The 20016-nt window shown below is 45.2% G+C and overlaps 1 protein-coding gene across 2 annotated transcripts; it reads right to left on the bottom strand.

The window, feature by feature from the left end:
* Positions 1 to 2049: 2049 nt before the first annotated feature.
* Positions 2050 to 14688, bottom strand: LOC139756931 (steroid transmembrane transporter SLC22A24-like). Of its 2 annotated transcripts, XM_071676872.1 has the most exons (13): positions 14487 to 14688; positions 11935 to 12025; positions 10486 to 10591; positions 9410 to 9503; positions 8931 to 9034; positions 8500 to 8654; positions 7880 to 8051; positions 6543 to 6687; positions 5233 to 5573; positions 4154 to 4326; positions 3658 to 3716; positions 2870 to 2989; positions 2050 to 2483 (listed from the first exon to the last, which is right to left on the bottom strand). In XM_071676872.1, exons 2-13 carry the CDS (start codon positions 12020 to 12022, stop codon positions 2289 to 2291), a joined length of 1752 nt encoding a protein of 583 aa, XP_071532973.1. In that variant the 5' UTR covers positions 12023 to 12025; positions 14487 to 14688; the 3' UTR covers positions 2050 to 2288. The 2 variants fall into 2 exon arrangements, with proteins under 2 accessions (XP_071532973.1, XP_071532974.1); XM_071676873.1 differs by lacking the exon at positions 2870 to 2989.
* Positions 14689 to 20016: the final 5328 nt, after the last annotated feature.

Raw genomic sequence — 20016 nt, 5'->3', positions numbered from 1 at the left:
GTGTTACGTACAACGTGACCGCTTTACCCAGGTAGTTACACGTAGGTAAAGCTTTTACTCTAATTCAGTTTAGGTGCATGCAAGGCCCAATGCTGAGGAAGTGTCAGGGCACCTGACCCTCTATACACCGTGCTATACTGCTGCAGATTTATTGAAACATTGTTGAGATGTTCTGTGTCGTGCTTCATACATACTGGTGGCAGTACACCCAGGCAGAACAGTTTACTCTAGCATGTCCCTGTACTCGAAACTAGGCCTGTAGACAAGGAGCTGTGTTTTCCTTGCATTACACATGACAGCTAGAGAATGGTTGTGGGCCAATGCGGCCTTTCTTCGTCTTCTGTTCCTGGCGCAACCTCGCTACGAGGAACACGTATAAAACACACACACACACACACACACACACACACACACACATATATATATATATATATATATATATATATATATATATATATATATATATATATATATTATTTATTTTGCTTTGTCTCTGTTTCCCGCGTTTACGAGGTAGCGCAAGGAAACAGACGAAAAAATTGCCCAACCCACCCCCTTACACATGTACATACATACACGTCCACACACGCAAATATACATACCCATATATCTCAATGTACACATATGTATACACACACAGACACATACATATATACACATGCACACAATTCACACTGTCTGCCTTTATTCATTTCCATCGCCACCTCGCCACACATGGAATAACATCCCCCTCCCCCCTCATGTGTGCGAGGTAGCGCTAGGAAAAGACAACAAATGCCCCATTCGTTCACACTCAGTCTCTAGCTGTCATGCAATAATGCCCGAAACCACAGCTCCCTTTCCACATGCAGGCCCCACACAACTTTCCATGGTTTACCCCAGACGCTTCACATGCCCTGATTCAATCCATTGACAGCACGTCGACCCCGGTATACCACATCGATCCAATTCACTCTATTCCTTGCCCGCCTTTCACCCTCCTGCATGTTCAGGCCCCGATCACTCAAAATCTTTTTCACTCCATCTTTCCACCTCCAATTTGGTCTCCCACTTCTCCTCGTTCCCTCCACCTCCGACACATATATCCTCTTGGTCAATCTTTCCTCACTCATTCTCTCCATGTGCCCAAACCATTTCAAAACACTCTCTTCTGCTCTTTCAACCACGCTCTTTTTATTTCCACACATCTCTCTTACCCTTACATTACTTACTCGATCAAACCACCTCACACCACATATTGTCCTCAAACATCTCATTTCCAGCACATCCACCCTCCTGCGCACAACTCTATCCATAGCCCACGCCTCGCAACCATACAACATTATTGGAACCACTATTCCTTCAAACATACCCATTTTTGCTTTCCGAGATAATGTTCTCGACTTCCACACATTCTTCAAGGCTCCCAGGATTTTCGCCCCCTCCCCCACCCTATGATTCACTTCCGCTTCCATGGTTCCATCCGCTGCCAGATCCACTCCCAGATATCTAAAACACTTCACTTCCTCCCGTTTTTCTCCATTCAGTCTTACCTCCCAATTGACTTGACCCTCAACCCTACTGTACCTAATAACCTTGCTCTTATTATTACACGAAAGTGCACTTGGGAACTTATCGTGTTTCATTTTCCCCGTGGACTCATAGGAATATCTTGATCACGCGCAAAATTGTGATCCTTTCCAATATATATATATATATATATATATATATATATATATATATATATATATATATATATATATATATATATATATATATATACCCTAGCCTAAGCCTGGTACCCAATTTATGGGCCAACCCTATGGTAAGATGAACAGCTGGGTTGACTGTGGACCGACTGTTGTAACGAGGTTCCGAACCCATGCCCTTGACCACGGACGTCCCGTGAATGCGTCATGGTTAGCAACGCTGCACCACAGAGGCATGTTCTTTGGCACATTCATGGCTTGGAAGGTATACGGACGAATGCGTGCGGATACACAGCTGGGTAAGGTGTACTGATGAATGAATGCATGGAGATATCTAAAGTGACATAGAAAACGAATCATATACAGGTGTGTGACCAAAATGTATTTATCAAATAAATTTTTGACCAGATCGGTACATCATATGCTGCTGTCATTCTTAGTTTATATGTTTTTTCCTTGTCTTACTGTTTGTTGCTGAGGAGCAACAAATTTTTGGCATTCACCTCGATATATTTTGATGTACTTATGTATACAGAGGAAAATCGTCTTGATATGTCACACACTTTGAGTTTCCTTGTGAATAGTTAAACTCTGTTGGGTTTACACACGACCAGTGCCAGTCATAGTAGCCATGACATCCTCACGGCTTCTTGGCGGAGCGCTAGTGCTTGAGAGGTCGGCCACGGTTTCCGGCAGCTTGAGTCCGTTGGTCTCCGGCAGGAGCATCACTAAGACAGCACACAGTACACTACAAACCCCAAACAGCAGAGAGGACAGCCATTGCAGGTGCTGGGTCTGGTGAGATACATATTAGGATGGTGGTGTCAGGCAAGCATCAATCTGGCCGTCATGAGTAAGTACATGGCATAGTTGATTTTATGAAAACGACAGGATCATGTCGGGAAAATTATCAAACTCTTAATATATATGATATATGTAATGATACTTGTCAAAGTATTATTTGCTAAACTGTTTTCTGGGCAAAATCTTATGTGGTGTGGGATGACGAGAACGAACACATCTGGCCACGTTTTGCACTACACAGGCACACACACGTCACCGACGAAAAGACTGGTAACTACATGCATGAAAGGAAGAATGAGTACAAGACCCATCTATACACAGAAAGACACTCATGATATACTATGGTGCTACAGGGATGGTTAAGCACAGACACTCACCAGGTAGTCTGTGATGTAGGGCGAGATGCTGAAACCCAAGCTACCAGCCAAGACGCAGGTGGCGGTGCCCCAAGGCCTGATGGAGGTGGGAAGCAGTTCGGACGCGTACAAGAGGTTCACCTGTGAGAAACATTGTCTTACAGACATCAAGTGTAGCATTCTTTAACGACAGTGGTACGACTGAGCTAAACGGAAACCAGTCATGGACTTCAACACATCTACAGAAATTCTTTAAAAGCCCATTATGATCGCAGGAAAGAGGTGGGATGAACTCTTCCAGATCAGGCGCACGTTGGGAAGAGTGGAATAGTTACCCAAGCATGAAGACCGTGAGCACACCGGTACGACTTACGAACATGACACAACCTTCAGGTATGATGACCTGGCCTTTGACCTGGTGCTCTAACAGTTGAAGAACAGTTCCTTATCACCATCCAGCTGATATAAAAGCCTGAAGGCTGTTATCAAGTACCCACCAACCCCATCTTCTCACCTCCATGGTGGACAGCTGAGGCCCTCATCCTCTCACTGTGGCTGTTTTCGTTATTCAGGTACGATCTTGGTTATTCTACTTATTACCCTCTTCACCAAAGGTTTGTGCTCCCGTAGCTACGATGACTAGACGCGTGAAACAAAGTCCAGTTTTGGTCTGATATATGTGTGTGAGAATGTGTGTTTACAAGTGTGTGCATGTCAGATGGTAATTTTGACCTTTACACAACGCCTTACCTCTTCGTAGTACCATGTACACCTTCCTACCTTCCTACATCAGACGTATCGGGGCTCACCTGGTAAGCGGTGCAGATGAATAGGTAGCTACACAAGGTCAGCACAAAGTAGATCAACTCTGTAGACAGGAAACGCCAGGGTTAGTCATGGCTTTCTGAACATGGAAAGCTGAGGTTTCTACTGTAGTTCACCCTTCAGCAGTGACTGTAATGGTTGACTTTCAGTAAGGTACTGCGTCCATACAACATGAAGGACAACTGTATTATAATATGCTTAACTGCAGCAGATTAAGGATGTTCATATGATTAAGAAAAGAAAAGCAAAGAACTTGCTCTCTTCCAAACTACCTTCGGGATCAGTAATAGTGGCGCGATATATATATATATATATATATATATATATATATATATATATATATATATATATATATATATATATATATATATATATATATATATATATATGTGTGTGTGTGTGTGTGTGTGTGTGTGTGTGTGTGTGTGTGTGTGTGTGTGTGTATAAATTCACTAAAACACGTATTTCCTATCGGTTTACCGTTATGGTTGTGGGCCAGGTTGAGGGAGAATTCGGAGAGGAGCAGGAAACCGCAGCTGGTGAAGCAGAAGCAGATGACCAAGCGACGCCCTAGACGCTGCGTTATGGGCGCCGTCAGGGTATAGGCGGGCATCTCTATCACCCCCAGCAACACCATGTACAGGAAGGGCGAACTGCACAGAGGTAGACACTTGAGTGCCACATTCACACCAAACACGGACTCTGAACAGTCACGTCCACACCAGACACGGACACTGAACTGCCACGTCCATGCAAGCCACAGACACTGAACTGCCACGTCCACACCAGAAACGCATGGGAACATTCCTGTGTTTATTCTGTTGTTTGTTTACTCATGAAGATTTCTCTCTGGTAAGGTAGTCGTGCCTTTCTAAAGCTTATCTTAACATGAATGAAAAATTAAGAATTTTATGACTTTGATTAGTTAAACAATCTAATCGGATTAGTGGTTTTGAGCTCAGACACTCGACTGACTTGTTATGTATACATAGGCTTCCAAAATTCACAGCCTGAGGATAGACAGGAGATTAATTGAATGTAACAGTGAAGAGTTGAAGCTTTGGATCATGGTCTTCAAGAGCCCAACGCAACATCTGAAAATGAACAGAACAAAGCTGTGGTCAGGTGACCCTTGTGCTGTGCTGAGGACTTGTGCCTTTGCTGTGTTGTCATGCAGGATGTTAACCCTATAATATACAGCCAGACGGCACACACACACACACACACACACACACACACACACACACACACACACACACACACACAGCACACACACACACACACACTCCCAAGATCCCTTTCCTGGACTGTCTCCGAAGGGTTGACCAGAGGCACCACCTTTCTGTACCTTGTGTGGTGAGAATTGACCCCTCCTTCTTTCCTGGCTCCAAGGTCAAAAGTAACTTATCTTTGCAATAACATCCTAATTATAAGAGTACGTCTACACATCTGACCAACAGTATAAGAACAACCTGATGGTGTTATATCTTCCCTGTGACACAAGACAATATAATGTTCCTCACCACATTACTCAACTAGGGATGTTCAGAACAGCTCACCTGAAAGCATCAGAGCTGAGAGGAAGACCCAGGTAGACCATGCTCATCATGAGCCATATTAGGGTTAGGATGACCATCCTCTTCCTGATACAGGAGGTGCGGACCAAGGCCACCGGACCCGCCCACCACGACCCTATCCCGTCTTCCACTCCCAGCTTGTTGTTGCTGCTGCTGCTGCTGCTGCTGCTGCTGTCTCCCTCCTCCCGCCCGCGCTCTACACTCTCTCCCAGTTTCGTCTCTACGAAGCTTATCTGGTTTTCCTTCTCTTTTTCAATGTAACTAATCTGAGTGCTCTCCAGAGTTCCGTCCTCCGTCTGCTTTCCAGTCATTTTGTTTTGTCTCTGGAGAAACGAGAAATTTGACGACTAACAGAAGGATAGTTTATCGTCATCTGGCTTAATGGCACCTGATATTGTATTTGAGAAATTTCTCGACAGAAATGTCATGAGAGAAACTTAAATGTGTCAAGATGGAACTTGCCTGTGAAATCATGTACTTTGGTACCGATGGTTTACGAAAACGGACAAAGGGCGTGGGTAAGTCGGGTTTAGGTTGTAGTCTGGTTGCTTGAGAGTCAGACATCGTCCAGTGCAATGGCCACTTAAGCTTAACTACGTTACTTTTACTAGTTCACAACACATTGCAATCACTTAGCTAACTTGTGTATAGAGTTATACAAATGTAGTTGACCTTGAGGCAGGTTAATGAGGTGGGGCTGATGGCCCTAGTACACAGATACAAGCACAGAACACGTGAGTCAGTACCCATATATATGAACTGCAGGAGACGGTTACAGAGGTGGATTGCGGTTGGTGCGAGGCTCAGCTCACCTCTGTAAACTGTCTTGGGTAATGCTTTCATAGCAGGACACTACAACCCTTGAGTATGATGGTATCACAACCTAATCTTTATAAAGAGACTCAGGGTAAAGGCCAGGCGATCATACTCAAGGGTCGTGCTCGAGGGTCAAGCCAGATGTTTAATTAACATGAAGAAGGTAATTGTTAATCAATGATTAAATATCGAAGTGAACACATACATCTTTCTTAACATTTCCATTAACCCGAAAAAAATGAGAATTAAGATATGGGTATACAGCTTCATACTTCTTTTTAAATAATTAATTTCTTTTCAGGTAGATACCGGTTTGTGATATCCATTTTAGTTGTCTCTAACTTCTATGATGAATTTTGAAAAGAAAAATAAATATTTCTCCATAACTATTGTGAAGCTTAAGTTGCTGAGTGGATGTGTAAGGAGTGTTGTGGATGTCGTGCATGGCATGTGTGGCAGAGCCGGGAATGTGGTACCTTGTATATGGTGGAGACGATGATGGCAAGTTCAGATGGTTCGGGCAAGGAGACGCTGTTCAGTCGGGATGCTCGCTGCAGCACCTTCAACGCCTCGTCCAGTCTCCCATTCACCACCAGCCACCTCGGTGACTCGTCCACCAGGCTGCCAGCACCACCAACTATACTTAGCAAAGTAGTTATCAGAAAAATAACAAGACGAACCCACGTGTCACGTGTATGTGTGTATGGTGTACTGGGTATATCGTTGTACTGAAAGGTTACCAACTGCCTGCTGGTCATAAGCCAGTAATCTTAACACACGTTTATCATATATATGTAATATACACATTCCATCATAATTGTCTAGCTCATTAGTGATCTGCTATCTGCAATTATATCACTGAACAAGCCTGTTCTTCCCAAAGTTACCTATACAGATTTTATTTATAGAAGCACATTACTCAGTCTACTGATAACACTGTTAAGTACTAAAGTTCTTATAAAGATACCTTAGGCACTATGTGGTCTTTAAAGGAATGGTCACAGTTGGTGTTAGTGTCAAGATTCGTCAGAATTAAACTTGACACGGGTTGCTGTCAGTGACAGCCCGATCACGGGGCGATTACTGGCCCAGAGGTGGTGGCTAATGTGTAACTGTAGTGTGGTGGCCGCTTACATGTGGATTTATGTGTTGTGTATAAAAGTTGGTTAAATGGTCTAACTGACCAACCTGTGTTGCAGTGTTGCATAAAAGAAAAACGGATTTACCTGATGAAAGCATTCTTTTTTTTTTCCTAACGTTTTAACATACTTGTGCTTCTTGTTCGGCTTCAGCGATTTTTGCTCAAGTGAATGAATTTATTCTTTCTACTTATCTATTTATTGTTTGGGAGGTAAAGACTTTAGTGTTTAGCGTTTGGAATTATCTTATTCATTTCTTTGTAGTATATTAAACGGATAATCTCTTTAAACAATGCAAAGGTAGATGGAGAAATTTCATGCAGGTCAATTCAAGACATTTAGTAGGCACAGCAACTAGTTACAGTACCTTAATACAGTCATTCAATAGATACACAACTTATATACAGCTATACTAGCATCTATAGGAAACTTTTCACTCAGTTTCTGGGAGATCAAGTGCAAAGCTACGTATTCCCAAATGAGGAACGATTAGAATAAGAAAATATGACAGTCTAACGGTAGTAGCGGGTTGGATGTACCCCTAGAACTAGGAGCACATGTAAGACCATTATCATGTCAGCAAAAGAATGAAAATAAATATAGATTGAGAGGATCAAAAGCCCTCATTAAATTTTCAGTGATATAACAAACATCTTTACGGTAGAGGTACTCACTAAAGGACCGGGAGGAGGGTGAACAGGATGGGGAGGGAGACGACTGCTTGCAGTGGTCGCCACTCCCGTATGGAGAAGGCGAGGCCGGCCAGGATGATCATGGTGACTGCATACGGCACCGCCAACACTATGCCTAGAATAGGGCGCATCCGCGGCACGCATATCTCTATGGCTGGCATCGGACAAAACATATACTTCAGTCACTTTTGAAACTCTGACTGCCATAACTTTAAGCAAAGTTAAGTACCGTCAGCGTTGTTACACTTTATCCAGTCTCCAGGACTAAGCAAAGTATGATAATATCCAGAATACAGACTCGTTCGCTTTCCTGATCTAATAATCCAACAAGGTTTCATATGTTGTAAAAACCAGAACCAGTGAATAAAAACGCTAACTACACAGAACAATTTCCTACGTCTCATCTCGTGCTTGAAATATACTGTACCGAGTTAATGAGCAGTGTACAAGTTAGCAAAGTTGGTGAAACCGAGACTTTCCTGGTGCCTTCTACAGTTAAACTCTGGGAATCGAAAGTTTAAGAGTCTAGTCTTGAGTGGTTAATACAAGATATCTGAAGAAAGTTGTTGGAAGGTGACATATGGCAAGAAATGTTGACTCACAGAGAAGGAAACCCGGGTAGACCATGATGGTGTTGAAGACGCCCAGCAGGAAGCGAAGCACCAGAACCAAGGAGAACCAGGGAGTCACTGTTAGGAGCACCACGCCAACCAATGTACACGCCGTCCCCAACCGCACGGCCGCCCGACGCCCGTACCTGCATTACTCACTTTTTTAAGGACCCGGTGAATTCGACCTGTTCATCTGCGCCATTGTACAGGAATATACATTATCAATCTTATGTCATATGAAGACATGTGAACATAATGACAATTTAGTGAAGTACCTACAGGGAGGCTCATTTCTTAGATGTTAACTTGGCGAAATACAGAAGCATAACCTGTTAGCAAAGGTAACATGTTGCTCTCGGGTCCCTGGACGTTAATGGCTTATCATTTAAACTAAAACATGTGGGTGAAACGTGACACGTTACCTGTGAGCGGCGAGGGCGGCTAGGATGGAGCCGAATAAAGAGCCGCAAGTGAAGATTGTTTGGAAGAGAGGACCCAAAGGCGCCCGTTCGCACACCAGGTCCCACTGCCCAAACATGACTGACGCATTATTACCACAAACACCTTGAGCATGATCTTACAATCTTTGGATATGATGGTATGCCCCTAGGAGTTGGGCTGTTATACCCAAGGGTTTTACTGTCTTGCCCGAAGGCCCTGCTACCGTGTCATGGGAATGAATATAGTCAAAGAACTTGACTGCCTTATGTTATTGCAATTTCCATACACTGTATACCACTGCAAAGTGCTTATTTTCCTGTACATAGATATATACATCACGATAGAATATGCATAAAATATATAGCATCAGGATAAAAATTTCAATTACTTGTACCCATGAACATGAGAAAAATCTGGAATGCGACAGCTAAAATTGAAAGCAAAAGCGCGACGCACTTACTTCCATAGATACGGTGGACTGGAAGACGGAGGTGTCATAAGTCCAACTGGTACAAGGCACGACGTCTCCCTCCTCCACCATAAAGCACTCAGACCTGCCTCACACATGACAGTAGTTCAACACACGGTTATACGTTATGACCTAAGTTCTCGTTTTAGCATGTCACATTTAAATACTACCACTTAACTGTATCTCCTTCCATAAATCAGTTGTCCACATAATTCCCAGAAAAGGATCCATTTTGAGAGTGATTTCCTACGTCTGATTTTATGCTTTTGGCTGTTTATGGAAATCTACTTAGACATTCTTTAATTTTGTAGATATTGTCCTGACACTGCATGAAACTACTTAGAAATAATTAAGTTTCTGGGTGGAGGTATACCCGTTTTCAACGCAGATGACCAGAGAAAATGGAGAAGAGGACATACTCTATAAGAAAGATTTCGTTATTTGTATGTAATCAGTGTCACTCGTGATCGTCAATGGTCTACAGAATGATTTGTCACTTGTCCTTTGATTTTCCTTTAGTATCACAGACCACATTATAAGAGCTTAATGATAATCATTATGCATATTTTCCTACACAGAATGCAGATGATCTTAGATTGATATATGGGTGTACCTATCATTCAGTCATCAGGTATCATCGCAGACATGAAAAAATTACTGTCTATACATCATAATACTGATAATCGAGTACGTATACACTCAAACACTACTCATGATTTAAACTAAAGCTTATAAGCTTATGTCACTCATTATCTAGGAGATAACTTTAAGTCATGTATTCGAAGTCATTTAAAATCAATCAAATTATCTATTACTTAAGGAATATATTACACCATAATCGACAGGACAACTCACCACTTGCAAAAACCGCAATCCTTTAAATAAGATTATACGCTATTATTCTTCAGATTATGACACCTGTTACCCTAACCATTATCCAGATCATCATTCACCAATTATCAAGGTTAACAGTCACCCATCATATATGTCAGGTCACCATCATGTAGGTCAATGGTCACCCATTATCCAGGCCATTAGTCAGTCATTATACAAGCCGTCCAACTCACCCATTATACGAGGTAGTGGAGCCGTTGTCAAAAAGGTTGCAGGTGAAGCTGGGCAGCGGGTTCATGAACTCCGCCCCGATCAGGAGGCCAGGCTGTGTGGCGGGTACTGAGACAGACAGAAATCAGAACTGCAGAGATCTAATTCAAAATCTTTACTGGAATGAAAATTTCTTAAGGAATAGAATCGTGGATAATCAGAAAGTAAGCTGGAAGCAAGTTCACAGTTTATATGGAGCCTGTGTAATATCACTTGGCACGACACAAACATTTTTCCCTCACAACAAACCTTTATTTTTAGTACTTCATAACCTGTTGTTGGCCATGGCTGTGGTGCGGACAGCAACATGTTATCGACTGATAATGTGGACGCAGATCTACTTACCAATTCATCCGTACATATTTATAACTCAAACTTCAATTGGGATTTCACTGTAGAGTGCACCGAGTCCAATAGAGTAATAAGTAATTTCATGTTAATTAGAACTTGATGGAGTAATGTATGATACATTTGCTCAGAATCCGGAGTGAATATTGCCACAATCGGTCTCTGTTTGAACTGATGTGTATCACAGAAGGCATGGTCGAGTTTTCCGAAATCAATTATTGTGATTTGACATAAAAAGTAATCAGGTAATAGTGGTGAAAACTGGACCGGGTTCAAGATGATGCCAGGACAAAGGAAGCCTCAGGGTAACGTCACCTTGAAGGTAGCCCTCTAACGCTGTAGGAGTAGCAACACATGGACAGTGATAAAGCCCGAACAGGGACTTACTGTGCCATCTGAGAACAGGGACTGACTGTGCCATCTGAGAACAGGGACTGACTGTGCCATCTGAGAACAGGGAGACTGTGCCATCTGGCACCGAAGAACTTGATATCCAGCCTTCCCGAGTTGTACAACCGCTCACGTTAACATGCATACACTACACTCGTTGTGTCCTTACTGTTCCCCTATGCGTTTGTCGTTAATTGTCTGTCAGACTGGCATAAGGAATCTCCCGAAATAGTTTCAAATAACGTCGATATACGGTAGTTCATATACGCTAAAAAGGGACTGTCTCAAGCCTGAAACAATGGAGACGAGAGCATGAGTTCCACAAGTGGGATTATGGTTAGAAGTGTTAATAAGAGATGGCCGCCCGTAAGCAAGATATGAAACTTTTGCTGTAAGAATGGTAGAGAGAATCACTCATCGACATGTTCTAGAAATAGCTGAAGCTCACAGTTCGAACAAGCAATCCAAGCTTGCGCTCGACCCTGGGAGGCCCGTGAATGCGTCACGGTCAGGAGCCCTAAGGAGCATATGAAATCCTGCCACGTCATAAAACAAATGATCAAAGTTCAACCAAGCATTCTGGGACATCTGTCAGCCCGAGCAGGGACCAACTGTGACGAATCACATTCAGTCTTAGTCTACACCCGAGATGCAAAACACAACTTCAGTCTTACCTAACAGAGAAGTGGTGTAAAAAATGTAATTCCACTTGCCGATCCCCAATTTGGTGAAGAGGAGGTCCAAACCGTCTAGGGAAGCCATCACCTGAAATACACATGACAGTGGTCACTAGAGAATAGCGGTGGGGTAAAGGAAAGACACCTTGAGGGTTGTGTTGTCGCCTTTCTCCAGATTTCATTTTTTTTTTTTTTTTTGCCGTTAAGTAACCTAGATTTATTGGCCTGGTGCCTCGGGTAAATCATCGCACTCACACGAATATAGAACTCTTTTCGCTTATTAGAAAAACAGGTAATCACAACCACGAGTGCTATTGGCCCGTGTGCGTGTTCCGGACTCTGCCAACCTAGTTCATCCTTCCAATTAAGTTTGGGCGATACATGTCTTCCTGGCGCAAAATGGTTATCTGTCTTCCCGTCTATAGATATTTTTTTCCTGTACAGATTTCTCAGTCGTCGAGAAGACTGGCCGGACGGTGTGCACAAGAACATACAACATCCACTCAATGTTGCGGGTGACAGGAGCAGTAATTACTATCAGGGTAAATGCACTTAGTCCCTGTACGGAATTTCCATATTTGTTATAGTTAATTTTGTTACAAAAAAAACAAAAAAACTTCACCTCTAGTGAAATATGGTTTGAACAATAAAGGGTAAGGGGAATAAAGCATATTCTCAAGTAATTGGTAAGCCAAGTCTGGTATCAATATAATCGCCATATCAGACTTGACTACCGAAGAAAACACTCTTCTGATTGAACAAAACCACTGGGAACTGTCAGGTGTTCAAGATAAGTCTAAGACTTCTCTCTCACCTCTTATGTGACCCTTGGCTGGTGGTTGGTTATTTGAACGTTCAGCCTATCAACTACTAGGGTCAATAAGGCCTTCAGTATCAAATTACATTTACGAACCGATAATATTTAACACGTTTTTCAGGTGTTAATGATAATTCTCAAACTACATACATACGTGAAAGCGTAGGTTGTCGCGCCATGCAGTCTCCGCCCATATCGCATACTCATGCTCAGACCTTGGCGAGGTATGTTGTTAATAGACGCGGTCAGGCCGCGAACCTAAGTCAATAGTGTGAATGGTCTCATTGTGCAGGCCAAACCTTGTCAAGTCACACAGACTCGTCTATTCTCCAAGTAAAACCTGCAGATCTTGAGCCACATTTTAGTCATAATCCTGGCTGAAGCTGTTGTCTCGGTGGATTCCTGTTTTTCCAACTGTGAGTTAGATTGCATACCATATAAAGGTAATGAATGATCTGTATGCAAATGACGTAACCACGGGACATCGAGTGTCATCCTCTGGGAGGGTAAACCTCAGACCTCGTGGAAGATGGCACTTAATAACTGTGTTTATGATGATATCATATATAGACCGTGAGATATCAGTTTGATGTAGTCTAAGTTGATAATGGTATTGTTAAGTTCTTAAGTCATAGACACTTCTGTCACACTGCTCAAGGTTTCACTTTAACAACCTCTTCGCTAGTAATCTCTAGCACAATCCTGTGTCACGTCTTCAGATCTTGCAGCCTGTACGTCTAAATGACTCGTTAGTCTTCCATTTCCATTTGCACGCAGTATATTATGTCCATTGTGACAGATGTTGCAGCACACTCTGAGGCACAGCCAGCCTCATCCCCCACCTGTCCACTGGAGACAAGGAACACCTGCAATCGCATATTCATGTTGAACATTTGACGTCAACGCTTACACGTGTATACTGCTGCTTGAAATAACATCCTTAATGATATATACAAACATGGAACATACACGTGCACACGTGCACTCACAACCTCATACAACCACATACTTTTTTTCTTTCTTTCAAACTATTCGCCATTTCCCGCGTTAGCGAGGTAGCGTTAAGAACAGAGGACTGGGCCTTGGAGGGAATATCCTCACCTGGCCCCCTTCTCTGTTCCTTGTTTTGGAAAATTAAAAAAAAAAAAAACGAGAGGGGAAGATTTCCAGCCTCCCGCTCCCTCCCCTTTTAGTCGCCTTCTACGACACGCAGGGAATACGTGGGAAGTATTCTTTCTCCCCTATCCCCAGGGATAAAACATAAAAAAAAAAAAAAAACCACATACATACATAATTATATTTAGACTAGCACTGCACTCAGTTATAATGAAGAGTTCGACATTTCAGGTCCAGCCCATATCTTTAACATAAGATAACCTAAACTTTATCTAGCTTATGACACATGTAAACTGAGGAAGGCTGTAGCAAAGGGGAAAATATATATTAGCCAAAACTTGTGTATATAGTAGGATGGCCTTACTGTAGAGGTGATGACAGGGATGTCCTGTAGTGGTGATGGATGGGATTTTCTGTAGTGGTGATGGCAGGGTATGTCCTGTATTGGTGATGGTAGGGGATGTCCTTACAGTGGTGAAAATAGTGGTATGTCCTTACAGTACTGATGATGGAGGGGGATTTCCTTATTGTAGCAGTGATAGTGGGATGTCCTTACTGTAGTGGTGATGATGTGGGATGTCCTTTATGTAGTGATGATGGTAGGAGATGTCCTTACTGTAAAGGTGACGATCTGGGATGTCTTGTAGTGTTGATGATGGAGATGTCCTTACTGTAGTGATGATGGTAAGGAATGTCCGTACTGTAGTGGTGATGGTTGGGTAATTTTCTGTGGTTGTGATGGTAGGGATGCGGTTAGTCAAGTCTCATTGAGTTGAGATCCACGAGTTCCAGTTGCAGACTGACGAGCTGAGTGGCTGGCTGGCAGGGCGCACCCAACCAAGCTGGTGTGTGTGTGTGTGTGTGTGTGTGTGTGTGTGTGTGTGTGTGGGTGGGTGGGTGGGTGAGTGGGTAGGTGGGGAGGGGGATCAGGCCTCAGTTGGAGGGTTACCACCTCTCGTGACCCACGTTGTCATCCAACAGATATTCGACCTCCCAGGGTGTGTAAATACCTGTGTACGCCTTATGAGGTGGGAGTTCTACACTCGTGGGACCCCATCCCTTGTATTGTATGGGGAGTGAAGTCTACATTCGTGGAGCCCCATCTCTTGTACAGTACTAGGAAGAGGGTTCTACACTCATGGGCCCCATCTTTTGTACTGTACGGGGCAGTAGTTCTACATTCGTAGGGTTCCACCTCTTGTACTGTAGAGGGAGAGTTTTACACTAGTAGGGCCCCATCTCCTGTACTGTGTGGTGAGGATGTTTCACACTCTTGAGGCTCCATCTCTTGTACTGTGCAGGAGGGTGTTCTACACTCGTAAGGCCCCATGTCTTGAACTTTCTCTGCTATCATACAACTTTGTAAACTTACGTATACTGTCAATATTCAGTTTTATCACTCAGTTTATTCAGTATCTCTACCTCTCTTATACTGTAGAATCAATTCTAAACATCTCCCATGAACCTCCTAGTTACTCCATCTGCATCCCTTGAAAACGTGAATATTATGGACATTATCAAACTGGTTCAAATATTTGAAGGTTGTGGTCATCACATTTTCTTCATGATGAGCAAACATGGCTTCTGACCTTTCACTGTAATCCAGCTCCCTAATTCCGGTAGCATATTTTCTGGGTCTTCTCTACGAGTTCCCCTAGTTTGTGTGTGTGTCCTCTCATATCCCTAGCCCATAACTCGTATTCTTAGCAATCCTTGCTACATTCCCCATGATCTCTGTAATGACCCCAGTCCCCAAATTTCCTTTAATGACCCCTACTGCACCCTGTATTCTTTGTAAAGTATCTCCCATTTAAACCAGAGTCCTGTGTATTACCTCTATCTTTTTTAAGCATTTCCAATTAGTGGTGTGCTGTGGAGAAAAGTCTAACTACTATTACTGTGCTTTTCTAAAAGGATGTATGTCGGCAAGCGACCTAAGTACGTGTTGATAGTGAAAGAAGTTGTTAGTTTGGAAAGACATGTATGGACACTATAAGAGGAAGATTTAAGATCAGATTGCTGACAGACAGCATAGGTAGAAGTAAGTTGAGAGGTGGCAGTTAGATGATGGTTCGAATATACCTTACCTTGCCGACTCAAGACAGCGACCTTCCAGCACCGCTCACCTTCCAGTGCGGCCTGTCGCACGGGAGCAATGGGCAACCCCCCCCCCCCCCCCCAAGGCGTCCACCGCCCGCCCGACAACCCAACCTCAGGAACTGGTACCTGCCCTTGGAGCCACGGGAGACCAGCCTAATCCCGCACACCCCAAGCACACAAAGGGGGAGATGACGTCAGCCTGCCCGATGGCTGACACCATATGGACAAGGCAGGCTCCGATTGCTAACCTGTGCTCTTGGACCACATCCTGTGAAGGGAGTGAGTCCAGGTTAGGGCTTTGACAGTGCACAACTCAAGGTCCTGGTACGTCAGCCCTAACCCTCTGAGAGCACTCGCGCTTTCTTGGCACCATGCACCACGCCAATTAAGAGTGGCAGATGTTACGTGCACGGTGCCTTTCCCGGTATATTCCCGTACACCTTGTAAGACTTCCGGGGTGCCATAGTAGCTGCACTTATACTGGCGTGCAGCTTAAAGTGCGAAGTGGATCCCAGAGACCTGAGTGTCTGTTATATAGGCCTCTGAACCTTTGGAAGCCACGATGTCCGGCTTCCGAAAGGACCCCACAACCGGAATGCACGGCTCACAGGACACCTTGTAACCCTTCTGTCTCAGTCGTCCGGTCAAATAGGCACTGATGTCGTGCCTCTTTACCCTCCCGCCATGAGTACGGGGGCACATCTATGCGATATGCCCGAGCATATCCGGCTTCTGACAAGTGTCACAAAGGCTGTTGATCTCAGGCCGGCCTCTGGACGCCCTGGCAGGGGTGGGTAAAGCACCTATCCTCACTTGGACGGCGTTCACATAATCAGAACCGGACAGGAAACGGTTCCCGCTGTTCACCCATCTGCTAACCTGAGGCACAGCAGCAGATGGAGCGAGAGCCGCACTGTCGACAGTGCTGACCAGATTGGCCCTCCATACGTGTTGACGTTCGGATTTATTACCCGCCTGTCGACCAGCAATGCATGCGGGTCCAGTCCAATGCTGCAGCTTGCTCATCACTGAAGGCTCCCGGACAGCCGCCTGAATCACCAGGTCGGTCGAGGTGAGTAATTTTTCGAACCGCGCTTGTTTATTCAGTCGGACGGTTTAGACAAAGTCCGGTATACCCAGCCCACCATCTCCAGCTGCCGAGTGGAAGTATGCACAAGGCACATCATGGGCTAAGCGCAGCCAGCGGCGGACCGCCACTCGCACTTGCCTGTCCATACGTGCTAATTGTCTTATAAACTTCCCCAACACCAGTCGATGCATGAGCTTGGGCACCAGATGTCCCACAAGCAACGCAATCTGCTGTTGAGGTTTTAGAGGGGCTCTGGTGATGTTGTGGAGCCCCTCTTCTAGCAGGGAACCGCAGGACTTTCGCCGGCCCCCAGCTCCGACAAGAATGCCGAGGTACTTATACTCGTCCTCAGCACTCATGTATCCGACAGCGCTGCCCAAGACTTGGAACGTGCTATTTTTATTGACGTACCAAGTCTTATGCTTGCCGGGTTGACTTGAAGCCCACCCCCCGCGAGGGTCTCGGCCATCACGTTCATTGCCTGCTGCAAGCCAGTGGGCGTCTGCGCTACCAGGACCAAATCATCGGCAAACGCCAATGCTGACACCTTTTGGTCACCCAACCTAACCCCTACACCAGTCTCCTTCACCCTTGCGATTCCCTCGTCAATCACAAGGTTGAAGAGAATTGGTGATAGTGGGTCACCCTGCTTGACCCCACAAGTCATATTTACTTTCTCCGACATCTCGTCACTGCCTTCGATGTGAGTGAAGGCTCAGTCATACGTCGACTTGATATATGCCCTGATGGAGGGCTGGGATGCCCTTCCGCGACATGGCCCACTCGATAGTGCTATGACTAACACTATCGAATGCCTTGGCCATGTCAAGGAATGCCAGGTGCACACTGTGGGCATGTGCCTGCGCATGACCGATGATCACATCCAAGATCGTGAGGTTCTCAAGGCATCCATCCGCTGGGACGAATGCCTTTTGAGCTCCATCGATCTGGACAAGGCTCAAGATGCGGCTGCTCAGGATTTTATGGAGCAGGCGGACTACGGCACAAGAGATGGTGATTGGCCTGTAGTCCTTGGGTTCGGTTCGGTTGGGTACCTTGGGTATCAGCACCGTTCTATTTGCCTGTAGTGGTTCTGGCAATGCAGACGTAGCTAGCCAGAGGTTAAACATTTTTGCCAGGACCCTTGAAGGAATGGACTTCAGCAATCTAGTCGACATTCCATCAGGACCAGGGGCAGATGTTCATGTGGCTTTGAGGTGATGTGCTACCTTGCCTACGGTGACAACTTCTGCTATTTGTCCATGTTCTAAGTCGCAGTCGGTGATGGCACGTTCGTCCGGCTCAGATCGTCGAGAGAAGAGAGCCCCCCCAAGGGATTGAGGCGTTCCGGCCCAACCGAAGTTGGCGGTACCTCCCAATCACCTTTGAGAACCAGTCCAGCGGCCAAAGACCTATTCTCACGATAGAGTCTCTGTACTTTCCGGTACTGTTCCCTTCTAAGACAGTTTCCACACAAAGGAACCTCCTCCGCGCAGCGTACACAGCCAGAGTTAACTGACTGCCTTGATCCATCTCCATGATTCTGGTGGTCTTTGGGTGAGCCACAGGAGCTTGTCACGTGTGTGGCGTGCTCTGCGGCTGCCCTGATAGCGGCGAGGCTGTCACCCTGATGCAAATGTTAAAGGGCTGCATTTAGGACGTCCTTGCCCCACTATGGATTTGTGGGGCCATGTCCTAATGTGTCGAGATAAGCAACAGTCTCCACCACAAAGGAAGCAATTGATTGGGATTGGGGAACCCGCATAGCAGCTGGGACATTTAAACCGTGGGAGTCGTCACCATCAGATTTTCCGCAGGACTTTCACCACTGGGTTCTGCACGTACGTACATTCCTGTACGCGGTGCGGGGTGCCACTCCACATGTTGCTTCTCCTTGTGGATGGGACATGCCTCTCAGACAACACACCATCCATCACCTCGCCTTCACCGGTTTCCTGGAGGAGGTTAATGTTCAAGGTCAGTTCCTGAACCCTGGTCTTATGCGACGCTTTGCATCGGAGACCTTTGATCACTTCGACCATCATAGATGGAGCAATTTCCTGCAACCGCTGTTCAAGCCCTGCCCAGCAACTAGCGAGGGACCAGCTGCCATCTCAGCCTCAGCCCTGGCGAGGAGCTCCGCCTCCTTGTCAGACCACCGAGGCTTGGATAGAACGTGCCTAGTTGCCAACTCCTGGTGAAAGGAGTCGGCATGTGCCAGCCTTTCGTGGACCCTACGGCCCTGAAAACTGGCGAAGGTCTTCCCACAATGTGGGCAAGAGGGTGACCGGTCGTCGGCCGCTCCCTCGTGACTGTTGCTTGTACCCGACATACCAACAGAGGCTGGCACACTATTCTGAGGAATGGGTTATGCATGACGGATACCACGAAGCAAAAACCTGTGACAAGGGTAAACGCTCCGGCTTTGGTCGCACAGTGCTGCCACCCAAAGGAAGCAGAGGACTGCAGTCAGTTGATGGACTCTGCCACTGTGCTTCAGTCCTAGGGATTGCCCTTTAGTAATTGTCCTACTACACCAGTAAACGTAGCTGGGCAACTTCCGACTCTCAGCTGTTGGTTGGTATGTACTGGATAACCAACCAACGAAGCTAGGGCTTAAAGTGCGCAATCACTCGAGTTACTTGGTTTAGGGCTTTATAAAAGCAAGTGATAATCTGACGCGCCTGTAAAGTTCCCTCTCTTCACCCCTTGTGTACCCTGTAAAATTCTCCATCTTCACCTTTTGTATCCCCAGCAAAATTCCTTCTCTTAACCCCGTGTCCCCTGTACAGTTCCTCTCTTCTTTTTCATGTTGAAGGCTCCATTCATGGACAAAAGCCCACATCAGAGCCAGGCCTTACTTGAAATACAGTTATGAAATGCCTGTGTTCCCCGTAAAGTTCCCTCTCTTCACGCATCGTGTCCACTGTTAAGTCCCCTTTCTTCACCCTTCATT

The sequence above is a fragment of the Panulirus ornatus genome, chromosome 23 (genome assembly GCF_036320965.1).
Source record: "Panulirus ornatus isolate Po-2019 chromosome 23, ASM3632096v1, whole genome shotgun sequence".
Taxonomy (NCBI): domain Eukaryota; kingdom Metazoa; phylum Arthropoda; class Malacostraca; order Decapoda; family Palinuridae; genus Panulirus; species Panulirus ornatus.
The sequence above is the reverse complement of the archived record's forward strand: the minus strand, read 5'-3'. Positions and strand labels throughout refer to the sequence as shown.

Excerpts from the sequence above, each read along its gene's own strand:
- LOC139756931 (XM_071676872.1), bottom strand. The coding sequence starts at position 12,022 with ATGGCTTCCCTAGACGGTTTGGACCTCCTCTTCACCAAATTGGGGATC. Across the intron at positions 8,655-8,930 it reads GCCGCCCTCGCCGCTCACAG|GTACGGGCGTCGGGCGGCCG; the intron begins GTAACGTGTCAC and ends TGAGTAATGCAG. Across the intron at positions 3,717-4,153 it reads CCTGGCCCACAACCATAACG|AGTTGATCTACTTTGTGCTG; the intron begins GTAAACCGATAG and ends TCCTGTCTACAG.